The following is a 16039-nucleotide window of genomic DNA, read 5'->3' as shown; positions in this document are numbered from 1 at the left end:
GACAAGAAGCAGAGAGGCCAAAGTCAGAGACCCCTCTAACAGCAAGTTTCTTTTCTTTTTAAACCCTAACCTTCCCCAACCACACAGAATTAAACAGTAGTAAAGTGTTTAATTCTGTGGGGATAGGTCTGGTAGGCCCATAACAGCTGGCTTTTGCATTGGGTTTGGCATACCTCAGAAAGACAAAGTCCAACAGCCTCTGTGCACAAAACTTTGTGTGCAGGGGGAAGGTTAGGGCCAGCAACCCTTGGGGGGTTAGGGTTAATTTGGTCAATGTGTAAAGTTTGATTTACAAACACCTCTGAGACCTAGGGGAAAAATCCTAGGTGGATGTTAACACAGCCTTGTGTATCCCAGAATTATGCTACTTTAAAGCATACTAGATTCACTTGGATACCAGTACATTATGACTGCTTTCTGGACCTCTGGAAACTTAAAAACAAACAGGCATCAAGCAGGTATATCTACTTCTTTGGATATCAGTTAAGACAACAGTTTGACAGCATGTCTTGGGGAAACGACGGGTGTCCTGGCTTACCTGAGTGGACCATATGTGGACGCATTTATCAAAGGACCCGCTGGCAAGGTACTTGCCGTCAGGGCTGAAGGCGACACTGTAGACCGGCTCTTGGTGCTTGGTGAGCGTGTGTATGCAGATGCCCCTGTCCACGTCCCACAGCCGCACTGTCGAGTCAAACGACGCACTGCGGGGACGGACAAAAAATCAAAGAGCTCTACCAAAAAGTATAGGTAAATGGAAGGGGCAACAACATGCTAGGAAGATCCCTTCACTCAGAAACAAAGAATTCTTAGTCTTCCAATTTCTTGAATTCTTGTGTTTTCTTTATTTACTCCTTTTATAACAAAGTCCTGATTAAATTTGTCTGGTCTCAATAACCTTGTTAAGACGAGAGTTGACTGTAACACTACTCTTAGGTTAAACCGGTCCTGATGTTTGGAGTGAGTAATTCGAGCGTTAGAGCTAACTCACCTGGCTAGCATGAGTGGTGTGTTGGGGTTGTGTGGACTCCATTTGATGGTGTAGATTTCTTTATTATGGGCTTGTAAGTCATGTACACAGCATTCCTGCTTCATTGACCAGATCTGAAATTTAAAAAAAACTTTTGTTAAACAAATCTCAACTTCTTGTGCCCAACCCCTACCAAAACTAAAGTGTCTGTTGTCAAAAGAAGTGTTGCCTTAAAAACCACTCTATTCTTAATGTTGGTTTCACAGAAAGACTCGTTTTCTGCCACTGCAGATATACCGTGCTGCCACCAAGAGGTAGACAAGGAGTCAGTCACTGAGTCACGACAGCAAGCCAAACAGTTTAATGCAGATTCAAGCAGGGTGGAGGAAACAAAGTGGCAATGGCGCTCCTAAAAATAGAACGAGTGACAGCAGGGGGGGAAGCTGAAAATTATTCCAGAGCACTGCTCGATCTGATATTACAATCCACGGCAGACTGAGACAGCTCCTGGCAGTCTTGTGGATCCACGTTGTGGGCCGATGCAGCAGGCTGGCTACTAACCGCGACCTGCGCAAACGCCAAACAAACATCCCTCGGTTTGGGTATCTTGTCTGCTGCACTTGACAAGACAATCTGAGGGCGCTGGTACCCGAGGGACGGGCGGGCAGATGGCGTGCCTGAAATTGATTGATGTGCAACACTGCGGGAATCTCGGTTGTCTAGGGAGTTGTTTTGATCGAGGGATCAATCTCTGCGACAATAGCCACAAAAAGGAAAATGTCTCAGAAATGCACATAAACACTGGCACATACGTATGCATCAGTACAACTCACAGGCCATTAAAGAATATGTGCAAAATAGGTTTGGGGAATGTACAAAATGAATGCAATAACATACAGTTGGTGCCAAGTGTGAAAAGCATTGTTGCAATCACTTGCACATGTTCTGTATGACAGTGGACCATACTAACAGGAAAAAGTCCGGAACTGTGGCAACCAAGATAAGACCTTGTACCAAAGAATCAAGAGCACATGAAACCTTACACATCTCAGCATATAATTAAAATCCCAACCCTTTCATTTGACGATAGATTCCTCTCAAAAAGAAAAAAAAAAGTTCAAGGTTTCAAGCAGGGATGGCTCTAAAGAGGGATTTTACGTAAGGAAACAATTTCCAAAAAATCTTCTGCAAGAGCAGTTTTGAGAGGAGATGCCAAAAATTGCACGAAACTGAAGCAAGCTCACATCAGAAAATGCTGACAGAGGAAGCCCTTTCACGCGACAGTGCAGATCAAGATATTAGTTAATTGATCTAATGCGCCTATAAGAAAAGGACGGTGTGTGATAAAGCCTTTTTTTTCTACACGCTTGACCTTTCAAACAGGAAGGCCATATTTTTGCCAGAGGATGGGGTCCCCATGGGGGTAATCAAAGCTGGCTGGCGTCCAGAGGGATACTTCCTGGAAAACTTGGGACTTTCTTCAGTGACAGAAATTTGGAAGGGAAACAGTACGTGAGGGCAGTATAGCCAGCCTACATGTAACCCATGCTTTAACTGTAGGGCTGACATGCATCAAGAGCCAAGGAACCAGACTACGAATTCCCACCACATCTGGTAAAAACGAGTGCTAGATTTTGGCAAATTTGGAAGGGGCTAGGAGTGAATACACAGTATGGTACTGGATGGAAGACAACACAGTATCAAACTAATCAACCCCCAATCCTACATTCTGCTCGGAATATATGAAAAAAATGCACTTCGGCCAGACCTGAATCAGGTAGAACAGGCCCTAACCTCTGACAGCTATTGTGTTATTTTGAGGAATGCTGAAACCATGCCCATGACTTTCTCTGATGACCAAATCTCACATTCTCAGGCTGGAAAGCAGAAGTCATCCATTCAACTGCAGGTAAGCATCACATCACAGCTACGTTTTAAAGTACGCCTAACATACAGATAGACCTCAATGATCACAGCAGGTAATGCATGTTGCGATCTTACGACCGATCAGCGATGCTTTACGGGAGGGGGAGGGAGAAGCTGAAGCTGGTTCAAGGGAGGTGGCATGAACTTTCCGACCTTGACTTCCGAGGTGGCTCCGTTAAGTGAGGATGTTGGATCCCATTAAAGCCCAAATTGACTTTTTCGGTTGTGCACAGCAAGGGCTTCTGGTAGTCTGCATGATTAGCGTGTAGGATGTGTATGGCGTCATGCAGATGTCATCGTTTCATCCCATGCCAAGAAGAAATTTACGAGCAAATGCAGGAGGATTTTACTCTCCTTTGATTCCATTTGAAACACTGAAGTTTGGAGTTTTGACCGAGCTCTCTACTTCTGAGGCCAGCTGCCTTTACTGAAATGAAGTCAACTGTCTTTTCTAAGGGGAAACGATTTGATACAAACAAACGTTTTGATTAGAGAAGTATAATTGAAGACCAAGAACATTTTGTTGATTTTGTCACTACTTTTTAAAGGTTCACATTTAAAAGCAAACAAGAATTTTTAGTGGATTTCACAGGGAAATAGTTTGACGAGTGATCCCCAAATGGTACAAAGAGGCAGGGTAATGCAAAGACATATTTCAAGACATTTGACATTTACATGTTCAGGATACCATGACAATATATCCGTATGCTTGCTGTATATTATCACAGTCTGGTGAAATGGGTTGAATGTAGGTCACAGAAGCAGCAAACAGGTTCTTGCTTCTCAACATGCAAAGATTCTTCACCCCCTGCCGGGACGATTATCGAGCCGAGCCACGAGGAAGGAAACGCCAACTGGCCAACTAACAAGTTCCACTGATAGACACTGAAGAAACAGGGCCTGCACTCATGAGATTGACATCCTGGGGGGGGGTTGTCTCTGGGCTTTGGGCAAGAGGGAGGGAGGGAGGGGCAAGACAACTCCTCAGCTCCAGCAGAATAAATTTTGGTACCTTTCCAACTGAAAGCCGAGTTGAAATCAGATGTTAATTCAAGGGTCTGGGTGAACTTTGCTGGAATACAGAGCTACATGTAAGTAGTAGGTGACTGCACATGGTCACGTGATCACATTTGGTTGCGACCAATAGAGGGTGCTTTGAGAAGAGGACTCCACACCTGGTATTCTTTCAGCAAAAATACGGCCGCAACAATCTACACGTGAACGCACATTCTTAACTTATTCCAAACTCATAACTGATGTCTTGGCTGTCTTCATACATTCCTATTATTAAAAGTGCACGTACCTAATCAAAGAAGGTTGGTTCTTTACACCAAGAAAAGGTGCAAAATCTGAAACGGAAACAACTGCTATGTACCAGCTTCAACAAACTGAGGCTGCCTCCGAATCTCTTGTCTAGAGCTAGGTCTAGGTCTCCGCTCCGTTGGAAATGCATGGAGACGCGTAGACAATAGACCTAGCTGTAGCCCTGGGAGCCCGTTTTGGACACGGCCTTAGATTTCTCTGCAACACTGCGTACACTGAAACAGGGCGAGTGGCATGATGTACGTGTAGGCTCTTGCAGGCCCAACCGTGTCTGTCATTCACTTCCGGACTTCAAAGCTCAGCGGGCAATTGAGCCAATGACTGGCTCGGAAGTGTTTCCTACCCCAACTCCAAGACACAGGAAACCTCACCAGGCAGCTGTGCATGTAGTGGGGGGGGGAACCTTTAGGAAAGGGAAGGGGGATTACAGTAGAATGGAAGACGCAGCAGGTGACAGAGGTAAGGCGCAAGGGAAAGACATGGGGAAAAAAAAGCAAGGCTGTCTATACACAAAATCTGAAAATTAGAACACGGAGACATGACACACACTGTGATGTCTATAATCATGATATAAGTGGGCGTGCAGAACTGGCAACGCCCTTCACTGATATGCGACATTTCACTGTACTCCTGCTGATACAGTTCTTGTGTGCGGATACCTTTACGCGTTGCAACTTGCAGTGACACAGGAATGTTTCGTAGAATTCATCCCCCCAATCCAACCTGGTCTGCATTATATGAATGTAATCTAGTCTTAGACTGAGAAGAGTGGTTTTTCCTGATAAGCAGCTGCCAGCACGGATGACATCGTATTATACCTCCCACAGACCCACGTACGGTCAAGTACCTTGACTTCATTATCGATCCGTTACCTTTATTTCCTGTGTCTAAGCACTGTCTGATCCCTATCACATCAATACTCATGACCAACTGTGCCATATCACGGAGCAATGTTAACTACAGTCGACTCTCGTTATAACAAAGTTGCAGGGACCAGATAAATTACTTTGTTATAACCTGAACTTTGTGATAAGAGGAGTGGAAAAACAAAGAAAAACATAAGAATTCAAGAAAGTGGGATTCTCAGAATTTGTTCTTTACAACAGTATTTTGTTATAACAGTGTTCTTAATAATGAGAGGTGACTGTATGTGAAATATCCCTATGATCCAACAGATTAGAGGTTTTGTAGCAGGCAAGGGATACACCCACTGAAAAGCTGGCACAAGGCCATCCCCTTCCCAACACCCGTGCTCCACCAGCTCATGGGATTTAGTACAAAAGACTTGTCATTTCATCTGTCTGAACTTTCCTCCGGCCTGACCAGATCGCTGCTGTCTCACATACATATCACAGATCACAGCGAATGGTTCATCTTGCACAGAAACGGAATTAAGTCCGTTTCCTTTTGAAACTTGGTTGGGCTTGTCACTCCAACATTTACTGTAGCCTGTGAGTGCGCCTGACTGAAACTGTAGGTTGAGTTTTCAAGGTTCTCTTTACTCGGCTGAGCTGAATTAAACGGCACACAGAATTTCAAAACTACGTCCCATACAGATATTCTAGTAAGATCTCTCTCCCAGTACAATGCAGTGATGGTTGAGTACTGATGGCTGGTTTTTTCCTTCTATTTCCACGTTTCCGTGTGAGGTAATCAATGGTCTTTTCAAATAGGGGACGGAGGGGTGCGCTGATTAGGTCTTCCTGACCATTCAAACGGCATGCAAACTGTTCATAAGAATGCGACATTCCTCACGCGGCAATCCGCTGACAGCGGAAACTCCAACATTAAAACAAGGCTAAAAACATCCCAGTCCAAGGCCGAGCAAAGGCCAAGGGTTACAAAGAAATGCGGCACTGCAGCGTCCCCAGGGCCTCGTCTCCACCATTTTTATGGAGCAGACCACAGTGAGTAACGTGTCATGGAACTGTTGGGCTGACATGTGCAACCTCAAAACTCAAACAGCTCGGCAAATGTTGTTAACTAGTTAACATTACAAGCCTAGCCATGCCTTCAGGAACTGCTCACAGCATGAGTCATGAACTTTAGAAGCCAACGTATGGGAAACACTGGTACCCACTCACATCCTCTGTGGAATGACCGAAACACTGTGTGCGCTTTGGAGATTTGTGCAGAGCCCTCCCCCCCCAACATCCCCTCTACCCCTCCCTAAAGATTAGGCTCAGGCCAAGGTATAGGGAAGCCCTGAACAAATCCTGACACTGCTGTTCATGCACTCCCTTGACACTGCTCACATAGTCCACTCAATGGAGACAGCCAAAATCGACCAAGGGGTAGCCTGCATGCCTGCAAGCGACATGAGTGAGTGTTTAGCTTTCCACAAAGGACAGAATTCAACTGCTGCCAAAGTTCATCACAAAAAGTCCCCCCTCCCCTTTGACAAATACATTGGGAAAAGCTGGTGTCAAACAAAAACGCTGGGCTGAGAATGACTCTGCTGTAGCATGTAGGCGGCCATCTTGAATTGGCAATGTCATGATTTTCATTCCTTTTCTTGTTTTCTCTCACTGTAACCGCAGCGTTGTGGTAATTGCAGAAATCTGATTAGGGAACTGGGGAGTGTAAGATCCTAGTTCAGCAATGTCAAGGAGGTCAAGGCAGTGTGGTGCTGTATTTCTTGCCTTCCTGTATGACTTCACATCAGATTCATGTTGATGCGAGGAGTCAAGTTCTGCTTGCCGCGTGATCCTGACAATTTTCGTTAGAATCTCGTGGGGCTTCTCTCGTTCTTTTTTTTGACACGGTGGGCAAAATGTTCCAATTCAGTTACTAGAAGCATGGAATTTCCGTTCTCAGCTGAGGAGAAAAGATGCAACGGATCACTTCAAATCAGGGACAGCTGGCAGCTAAATACTGCGCACTGAACTCTGCATCCGCTCATTCACTCGACCCACTAAAAAAAAAAGAGGAATGTCAAAGTATCATGCATGATTTCTTCTTCCTGACTGGTGTAAATATGACAGACACCTTTGCAATGGACTATCAAGGGAGAACATACCCCAGGGGGAAAAAAAAAAAAGGAGACAAGGGTAGGAATCCCAGTATTACTGTGCCGGAAAACGGCAGTCAATGAATTCTACGGCATTGGACATTCACGGTTGTATCACTTTAGAGGATATCTCGTTGCACGATGGCGCGTGGGAATCTGTCCTTGGTTTAACAGCCGAGCAGTGCCACTTACATCCATTCAGCATTTTCAGCCGTTACAATCCTCATAATTCAGAAGTCACAGGAAGTTTGTAATTGACTTACATTGGGTAGAGTCCGTGGGGAGAGAGAGAAACAGGGGGGCACGTCGGAGACCTTCCTGTCCACTGCTAAATATGAGCAACTGCAGTGTATTTATAGATATCACCCGACAACCACTTGCATCCTAGACAAGTAAACCTAACAGACAGGGGTAAACAGCATGTTGGGGATTCTACAGACCTTCAGGCCTACTCCTGCTTGTAGCATATCACCATAATCGCTGACTTGTCGTCCGAGGGCCCACTCAGAAGTTTTCGTGCAAACCTAATCCGCAATGAATGGCAGCAGGGTGTTTCCATATTCAGTGCAAGCACTGACCTTTATATACGGTACATGCACAGGTACATACACCGATTGCCGATTCTGAGCTAGGGATTGGACAGTCACAAGGTCAAATCCTAATGGCAAATAGATCACACCAATGTGAAACCTGAATATTTAAGAACACAGGGACTATGTGCCATTCTTGCCTTAACAAGGTGCATGCTCGTTACTCAAACTCAAGGCAATGGAGTACCAGATAGCCCCAGCCAATTCTGTTGCATATTTCCCAAACTCTAGCCGAGGAAACTCCTCGTTTGTGCTTCTTAATCAAAAGCTTAAACTATCAGAGCACTCCTTAATTGTTACGCCACAGAATTCCTAGACAAATCTCTGTGATTTCAGGCCAGATTACTAACATTTCCTTTGACTAGGAGTCAAGGACGTTTAAATAATTTGCAAATTTTATCAAGGGATTTACTGAGTACAGGACGAGACCCATCCTCTCTGGCCCAGAGCCGGTCAGACCAATCTTTTGGGGAATGTTTTGGAAAGGAAATTGTCCATCGGGGACAGTGGATCTCTTTGGGAAGAAATATTAGGGCAGACGTGGAGGAACTGAAGACGCGGTGGATGCAGCAGGGGCTGCCTAGGATCTACATCTAGACGGACTTCTGGCGTGACTGCGATCCTGAAAGACAGCCAGTAATTGGCTGAACCCTTCCCCCTTCCCTGTCCAGTTTAGATCCTCAGCCACCGACATAACATGAACACTTTGTCCTGTACCATATAATCTTCTCATCTCTCATCAACTCCATTTGAAACTTTTCAGAATCAGCTCCAGCAAACAAGGATGGTACACATAAATTACACATGATAATCACGAACTGATTCCAAACTACGAATACTGAGTTTCTGTCTATGTTATGACCAACCTAAGCATCGACAGAAGGTATACTCTTCTCAAGCCAGTCCTCAAAGATGGCAGTGTAGGGTACTGCTTCAGTGATTCACTCAATGGCAGGGTAACAATAAACAATGCAAGACAAGAAATGGGAGAGCGGGGGGGAGGGGGGAAGGGGTTGAGGCAGAGACAGATTCTGTGCTCGGGTTCTTGGGATCTGGGAGACCGACAAACTCCTGATGTTTCGTCTTTGGTCGCGGTCCAAGGAGCGTGCTCATACTGAAGGTTAGGGTACAGGTGGCTAGTCGGAAACAGTCAAGAATGTGCCAGACAGGAAAGGGGCAACCTTTACACCAAATTACATCAAAGGTGACATTTTTACACAAGACTCCAAAGCCAGGTGCATGTCTTCAGCAGACATGTTCATGATGATCAAAGTTTCTGACAGACAGAGAAATACATATGTACAGCAGGTACACCAATTCACTGAAATCTCCAAACAATGTTGACAAATTGTTAAACGTCCGATCTGTCTCGGAGGGATTTTGATACTGAACTAGTTTCTGCCCAGTTCCCAACTAGGTTAACTATTTCAAACAAAGAAAGTCCCCACAAAAGACCTCAATGAAAACAGTATTCTATCTCTGTGTGTTTGGAGACGGTCTGCAAGGGACGGTAATACAGGTCATTTGCTTGGGTCCACAGCCACTCAATGCGAAAAACCAGGCAGCGTGACATAAAACAACAGGTTTTCTCCCTTCACAGAGCATTACCAGAAAGAGGGCCCTGACCGACCCAGTGTGGCCGTCGCTGACAGATTGCCCTGTCACATCCACTCAGGCACGGCCTCGGAACGCCCTGACACAGGAAGGCCTAACGAGCTCCGGATCCTAACCCCTCAGGAGGGTTTGGAGACCGAGAGCTTCAGGTACCGCTAGAGGGCTGACCACTGGGACTGGAAGGGACACAGTAACACAGGGGCATAGAGGGTTTAAGGCTCAACCCTGGTTGACCATCCTGGGCTCTGCTGGGTAACTAGGGATTGTGGTGAGAAATGTGGCAAGAGATCTCTGTATCCTCGAGGGTAGATATGCTGACAAAGAGCAGGCAATAGTCCATTCATATTGCCTGCTCGAATGCTTGATGCGAATCACAGATGTCTACATGTACCCTACTGTGAGCAACGGAGATTTAGGCCCATTCAATCTTCATAAAAAATTCAACTTTCAAGACAAAATTAATTTATAACGGGTTTTGCCCTTACACTGATGTATGGTGAACAAGACAAAATTTGTCCCACATCAAGTGTAATGAACATGACTTTTGGGGGGAGGCTGTGTGGTAAGCTTTCAAACACAAGCAGTTTTTGTTAAACACGGGTACTTTTGACGTCCAATGTCTTGAACCAAGACAGACAACACCTTCCATGTCTTTGGTGATTAGCGGAGTGGAAAATCTAGAAGTAACTTAAGAACAATGTGACAAGTAACAGCAATTTCAAAGTTGACATGTCAAAAGTAAACGTGTAAAGCATCCGATCACTTGCTCACGGACGTGTTCAGAGAATGCAGGCCAACTTGGTCGAAAAAAAAAACTGATTGTCACGTTTGACATTTGCCCATATTACAGGACAGTACTGTTTCAAGATGGTACTCTTTCAAGGATGATACTGCTTTCCGACTGCAGCAAAAGCTGCTCACTGCAGACCAGATTGACACAGGAATTCAACACTCGAATCTGACGCACTTGTCCCGGAAGGGGTACTGGCGCAACTGTCAACGGTGCATGTATTTCACACAAGCACTGTGATCGGTGATACTTCAGGAACACAGCCCATCTCTCCTTATAAGGTCAGCTTCTGGGGGTGGGGAGGGGGGGGTGGAGGGTCCAAGTGTTGGTCACTGGCAACGGAGTGGTCATCACAGCAATGAAATTCAAGTAGGAAATTGACGAAGGAGAGCACGCACTTTGAATCAGCCTTGTGAGACACAGTCGTAAAGGGTAGAAATTTAAAGGGGAAGCTGAAAGTGTCAAGAGTGGCACATCTTGATTTTACAGGTTGTGAGTTCAAGATGTAAATCTGTCGGCACTTATTACTTAAACTGAAGCAGATGTTCTACTCTGTGAGTGCAAAATACATTTCTTTGTATTTTGCATCAGGTTGGGGCAATTGGGTCATTTTGAATAGTCTCGTACCAGAATCTTGCTAGTCCTTCAAGTCCTTGTTTTGACGAAATGAGAGTACACTGTCCGTTTACTACATTTTTATCTATCAAAGCCGATAAACGAAAAAAATCACTCTGCATGCAGTGTGCATCTGTGAAAGCCTGATCACGAATTACCAACACGGCTCGAAGTTTGGCCTCATAAATAGCACATCCTGTTTCCTTCAACAAGCGGGGCTGGATTCAACATGGGTAATCTCTGTAGCAGAGGGTAGGGCTAATTGGATTACAAGATCCACCGAGAGATTACAGACGGGCACGGCCGGATGGCATCACCCACAAGACGAGAGGAAGTTCTCGCAGTGAGACTTAAAGAGCCCGATCTCCTGCCTTATCTGCAACCTCATGTGATTCCCGATTCGGTCATCTTTGCACATCATCCCTACTGTGAATTCTTCAACTCTAAGGCTTCAAAGCCAGTACTCTTTCATCCTCTCAAACAGAGACGGGTACCACTTCCGTTTTTTTTACTTGAAAAACAGCAGACGGGTAGAACAGAGCCAGATTCAAGCAACAAAACTCAAAAATTGAGACAGCTATTCCATAATCCAAACAAAACCTTTTCTTTGACTACTATGGTAAAGTTTTGAAGACAACTTGAAATAATGCTCACCAAAAACAAAAAACCCCAAAACACTTAGTAAATTGCCTTTGAATGCACCAAATCCAATCAGCAAGGTTATACACATTAGATAGCCTATGCATGCAACTCCACTTTGGCAATCACCGACCATGTTTGCGCATATCCACTGCAGTAAAGGGTTTCTGGTCAGCTTACCTTTAGCGTCATGTCGTCGGAACAAGACGCCAGCATTGTTCCCGTTGGGTCCCACTTGATGGCATTCACCTCATTCTGAAAGCACAAGGAAAAAGAAATCACTTCTCTTTAGAACAACTTTTGTACAAATTAATCCAAGGAAATATGAAGTGAAGAAATCTATCAGATGGTCACGGAACATACTATCCCACTGAACATCAAATTATTCAGAAAAATATTCCTATGAAGAAGTAACCCGAGGATTTTAAATGACTGAGGATGCATCCGGCCAAACCGATCCTACATGGGGGTGGTTAGGGAGAACTGCAATAAAGCCGTTACTATGGACCCTGGCGCAGCTCACAGTGGTGGAAGGACATGACATTACCACCATGCTTACCCGGCATCAACTTTGGCATGAGGAGGGCAGATATTGACCAGGAACAGATGTGCAGGATAAAGACTCAGAACAGGTTTGTTTTAATGACTATCTTCATTTATATCAATAATTTACTGACAACAGATCAGTATGGATCAGCATCGGCATTTATCAAGAAACGACAAAAAAATATCTGCTGATTGAGTCACCGGGGAACCACACAGCGTTATTAAATTTAACCCAGCAGCAACAGGGGGAAGGCAGTCAATCAGGGGGTCAGAAATATTAATCAGAAACAGATGTTTCTTAATATCACCGGTGGACGGGCCAATAAAAGGACAGAAACAAAGGGCAGAGAGTTCAAATCTCTAGCAAGATCATTAACCTGTTCCTTATGAACTTTTCATTTGGGAGGATTCGAGGCAGGTGCGGCTTTAATGGGACACAGCCGAACTCTCCCGGCCCCAGGCACTACCACATGCAGGAGGCCGAACACAAGGACATCAAAAGGTGGCCAGTGCTTAACAGTGCCATCCGCAACAATTCGGATCATGTGTTTGCCGTGACAATTTCGATTTCCTTGCTCAAGGCTAACGTACCTCGGTTGTGTCCTGGAGTGATTTAGAACATTTTTTGCGATCTTTGATGACCCTGCATTCCCAGAACAACTGCTGAAACCACAAAGGATTTTCCCCCGAGTGGACTGTGGCACCCTTCTTTTTACTTCACCCGTCAGTCCATATTCCTGGCGGTGGTTTGGGTCATGCAGTGCAAGCTGTTGCTGATTAGAGTAAAGCCCCACGGCAAAATACGCAGATTTCAGCACAAAGACGTATCTGACAGCTGGCCCCTTTCAAAAGAGGTGCTCAATTCCCCCTTCTTTGTTTTCCATGCAAGATGCACCGCACTAAACCCCCCCCCATGACTAACACATTTGTCTAGTCACATTGACCGTGGGGAGTTTGCTATCAACGTCATTTTGCAACTAGAGCCTTAAGCATGCACATCCCTGGTGTGTCAACACAGAGCGCCCTCTTGTGAACAACTGTCTACCTACCCCATACCATGGAGAAAAAAAAATTACATCATGTACGGTTTTCAGAATGTGGCCTTCTTCCATTCCATCTGAACCACGGATGCCTTTCATTACGAGAAAACAGTATCATCAAGGCAGCACATGCGAATGGGCGGACCGAAATTTATCTCCGGATAGCCTGCCTGCTCGCTATTTTTAGACTCCCTCAAAATACACAAGAAATTGGCTTAAGCAGGATTACCATTACTCAGAGTTTCAAGGGGAAATATCTGGGTTACTGTAAATGGTTGAATTTTCCTGAAAAAAAAGGGGAGCAACTGTTACACTTATGGTAGTAATTCAGATTTTTTTTCCCTTCCAATTTTCTTTCCACTTGATCGATGTACATTTGAATCATCACACCTGCTGCAGAAATCTATGCCCTTAGCAAGGCTCAAAGGAGCACCAGTTATACACAATATACTTACCATGACTTTTCGGCCGGTAACCTGTTTTCGCTGAGTCAATATTGTTCCCCACACTTGGCAAGATTTTAGTGTTGAAGTTTCCACCACCGCAAGACGAGATACTTTTCTTTAATTCTTTTGAATAGCTTAAGACTTGAATTCCGACTGGAGGTCTTGTGGTGGTCTTAAGTGGTCTCAACTACAAAACTGAGGACTCTTGACCCTAACAGCTTTATGACTGGCACGCAGACAAGCAACTCACCGTGTGGCCTTGGAATGTCTTGATGGGTCTGTCGTTGCCCAACTTACAGACGTGGATACACTGGTCTGTTGAGCATGACGCGAAGCATACGTTGGAGCACCAGTCCACGTCCAACGCTGGAGCTGATGAAAAATAAGAAAGAATAATAATATAATAGAGCGAGGAGGAGTACCGAATGACAAATTGATAGACAAACTCATTTCATTAACCTTCCCCATTCACACAAAGTTAAACACCCATATAGGACTTTGTGCACAGAGGGCTGTTGGACTTTGTTTTTCTGAGGTATGCCAAACCCAGTGCAAAAGCCAGCTGTTATGGGCCTACCAGACCTATCCCCACAGAATGAAACACTTTACTACTGGTTAATTCTGTGTGGTTGGGGAAGGTTGGGGTTACTATTCCATTCCACTTGGAGCTTTTTGGAAGCTGGGACTGTTGCAGTTTCTTTGGTGTCTTGAAAATACTGAGAGACACTACAGATTGAGGTACTGCATTGCAATGCACGCCGGTGCAAGAGCTAGGCCATGCAGTATTCGAGATGAGGTCTTTCTCTTTTTTTTAACCCGAAGTCTTAGACTTCTTCCACAACCCTTCAAATTCGCATGTAAGTCAACAGTCTGCTCAAGAAGGGCCACTGCAGTCTTGAGACAAAGAAGGAACAGGATTCTAGACTTTTACTTGGACTTGCAACCCGACCAGCTCCATTTGGAGAATCGAATTAGTACGGTGCCAAATGCCAGAGAACCAGACAGTGCCCAAGAATAAAGTCCGCTGTCATCACGTCAGAGGAAGACCAGAGTACACCGCCCATAATGTTACACCAAACTCCCAAATCCTAATCTAAATTTGAGATCTGCTGGGAGATCTTCCACGGCAGGTGGATTCAATTACGACACAAAACACCCCCCTCCCCTGTCAAACAAGTGGACTGTTTGCTCAGGCGTGTCGCACCTCGGCGGTAGAGTTACAGGGAAAGACGTAAAGGGAAGCTCGTCAGTGTCTGGTGGGCGAGGTGCACACGCACTGCAAATCAGCCCATTCTTTAAGGGACACAGTTGCTCTTTTTGTCACTGTCAAGTCTACTTACAGTCACCAAAAGACAGTAGCATGGACCAAAATTGGAAAGGAAGTTGTCCAATGACTTTTGCGAAAAGATACAGAGATTGTAAGAGCCAACCAACCTGTCTCATCCCTTGTCAGTTTCTACCTCCAAAATTGTATGAAATCTGAAATCCTTGTTATTCTTGAGTTTAACAATAATTAAGTTGGCATTTGAAATTCCCAACAGATCTGACAAGTCAACATTTTGCTGATACACGTGCTTCTTACAGGAGAAAGGACTCAACTCAACTCCTAAGAAAACTGTAAGTGCAAAAAGCATGACACTGTTACATGTCTCAGCTCTTTACAAAGCAAAATATATGCATTACAATTGTTCTTGTTGCAATGTTGGTTTTTTTCGGTGAAAGGTAGCAATATTAAATTACAGCCTCAGGAATGACTGAGCAGCTTTCATTTCTTATCCATTAGTGAAGTGGGGCTCAAGGTAAAACCAGACAGCAGCCTCAAGACAGGCGTCACTCCAAACCCCCCAAATTGTCTCCTCGAAGCTCTAAAAATATCTCCGTTGGTGGGACGGAGGAAATGAACTTGGGAATAAACCGGGAAGGGAAGTCAAAATGAAAGATTCGATAGGCTACGAAACACAATCCACCAACAGAGAGAGAAAAAAAATGCACTCACTCAACAGCGAAACGCACCAAGACTCAGTGCAAGCCAAGATTTTTTTTCTTATAGCGAGGCTGGTTTAATTGGAACAGGAAGTTAGAATACACTCCCAGATTCACGTCTTGACACACCATGGCGCATTACTTGCACATGACACATCTGATCTCCTAAAACAACACCTGCATGTGTGCATGAGCAAGTAAACTACAACCTTGAACCATTTAGCAGCCGGGTGTATACAATTCTGTACCGATCTTTGCTGGCAAAGACCATTCTCTCTGAAACTTGTCAGCGACAGTCTCAGAACCATTTTCACGTGGCGTATATTTTACCATCTGCTGGGGCAAGATTATGAAAGGCTCTCACAGGATGAGACAGTCTCCAAACTACAAATTTGATATTTTGACATGATTTAACCTATTCCTTTTGATTTCACATGCCCCTTCCTATAATCCAACATAATCCAAAACACAAACTCTACCACTCTACCGACATGGCAGTCTGTAGCCTTTCGTCAAGGCCTTCATGGCTTTGTGTGTGTAACTGCAA

General features: G+C 44.8%; 1 protein-coding gene across 3 annotated transcripts in view; it reads right to left on the bottom strand.

Moving 5' to 3' along the window:
- Positions 1-16039, bottom strand: part of LOC110977957 (F-box-like/WD repeat-containing protein TBL1XR1) — a 35164-nt gene that overhangs the window by 4496 nt on the left and 14629 nt on the right. For all 3 annotated transcript variants that reach the window (XM_022232505.2, XM_087145851.1, XM_022232506.2), the window contains exons 8-11: positions 13760-13881; positions 11658-11732; positions 992-1104; positions 539-704 (exon numbers count right to left, since the gene is read on the bottom strand). In XM_022232505.2, coding sequence (XP_022088197.1) covers positions 539-704; positions 992-1104; positions 11658-11732; positions 13760-13881 — 476 coding nt within the window. The remainder of the gene's footprint in view (positions 1-538; positions 705-991; positions 1105-11657; positions 11733-13759; positions 13882-16039) is intronic.

This window comes from Acanthaster planci, linkage group LG14 (assembly GCF_054643075.1).
Source record: "Acanthaster planci isolate LZ-2023a linkage group LG14, COTS_SCS, whole genome shotgun sequence".
Classification (NCBI taxonomy): Eukaryota; Metazoa; Echinodermata; class Asteroidea; order Valvatida; family Acanthasteridae; genus Acanthaster; species Acanthaster planci.
The sequence above is the reverse complement of the archived record's forward strand: the minus strand, read 5'-3'. Positions and strand labels throughout refer to the sequence as shown.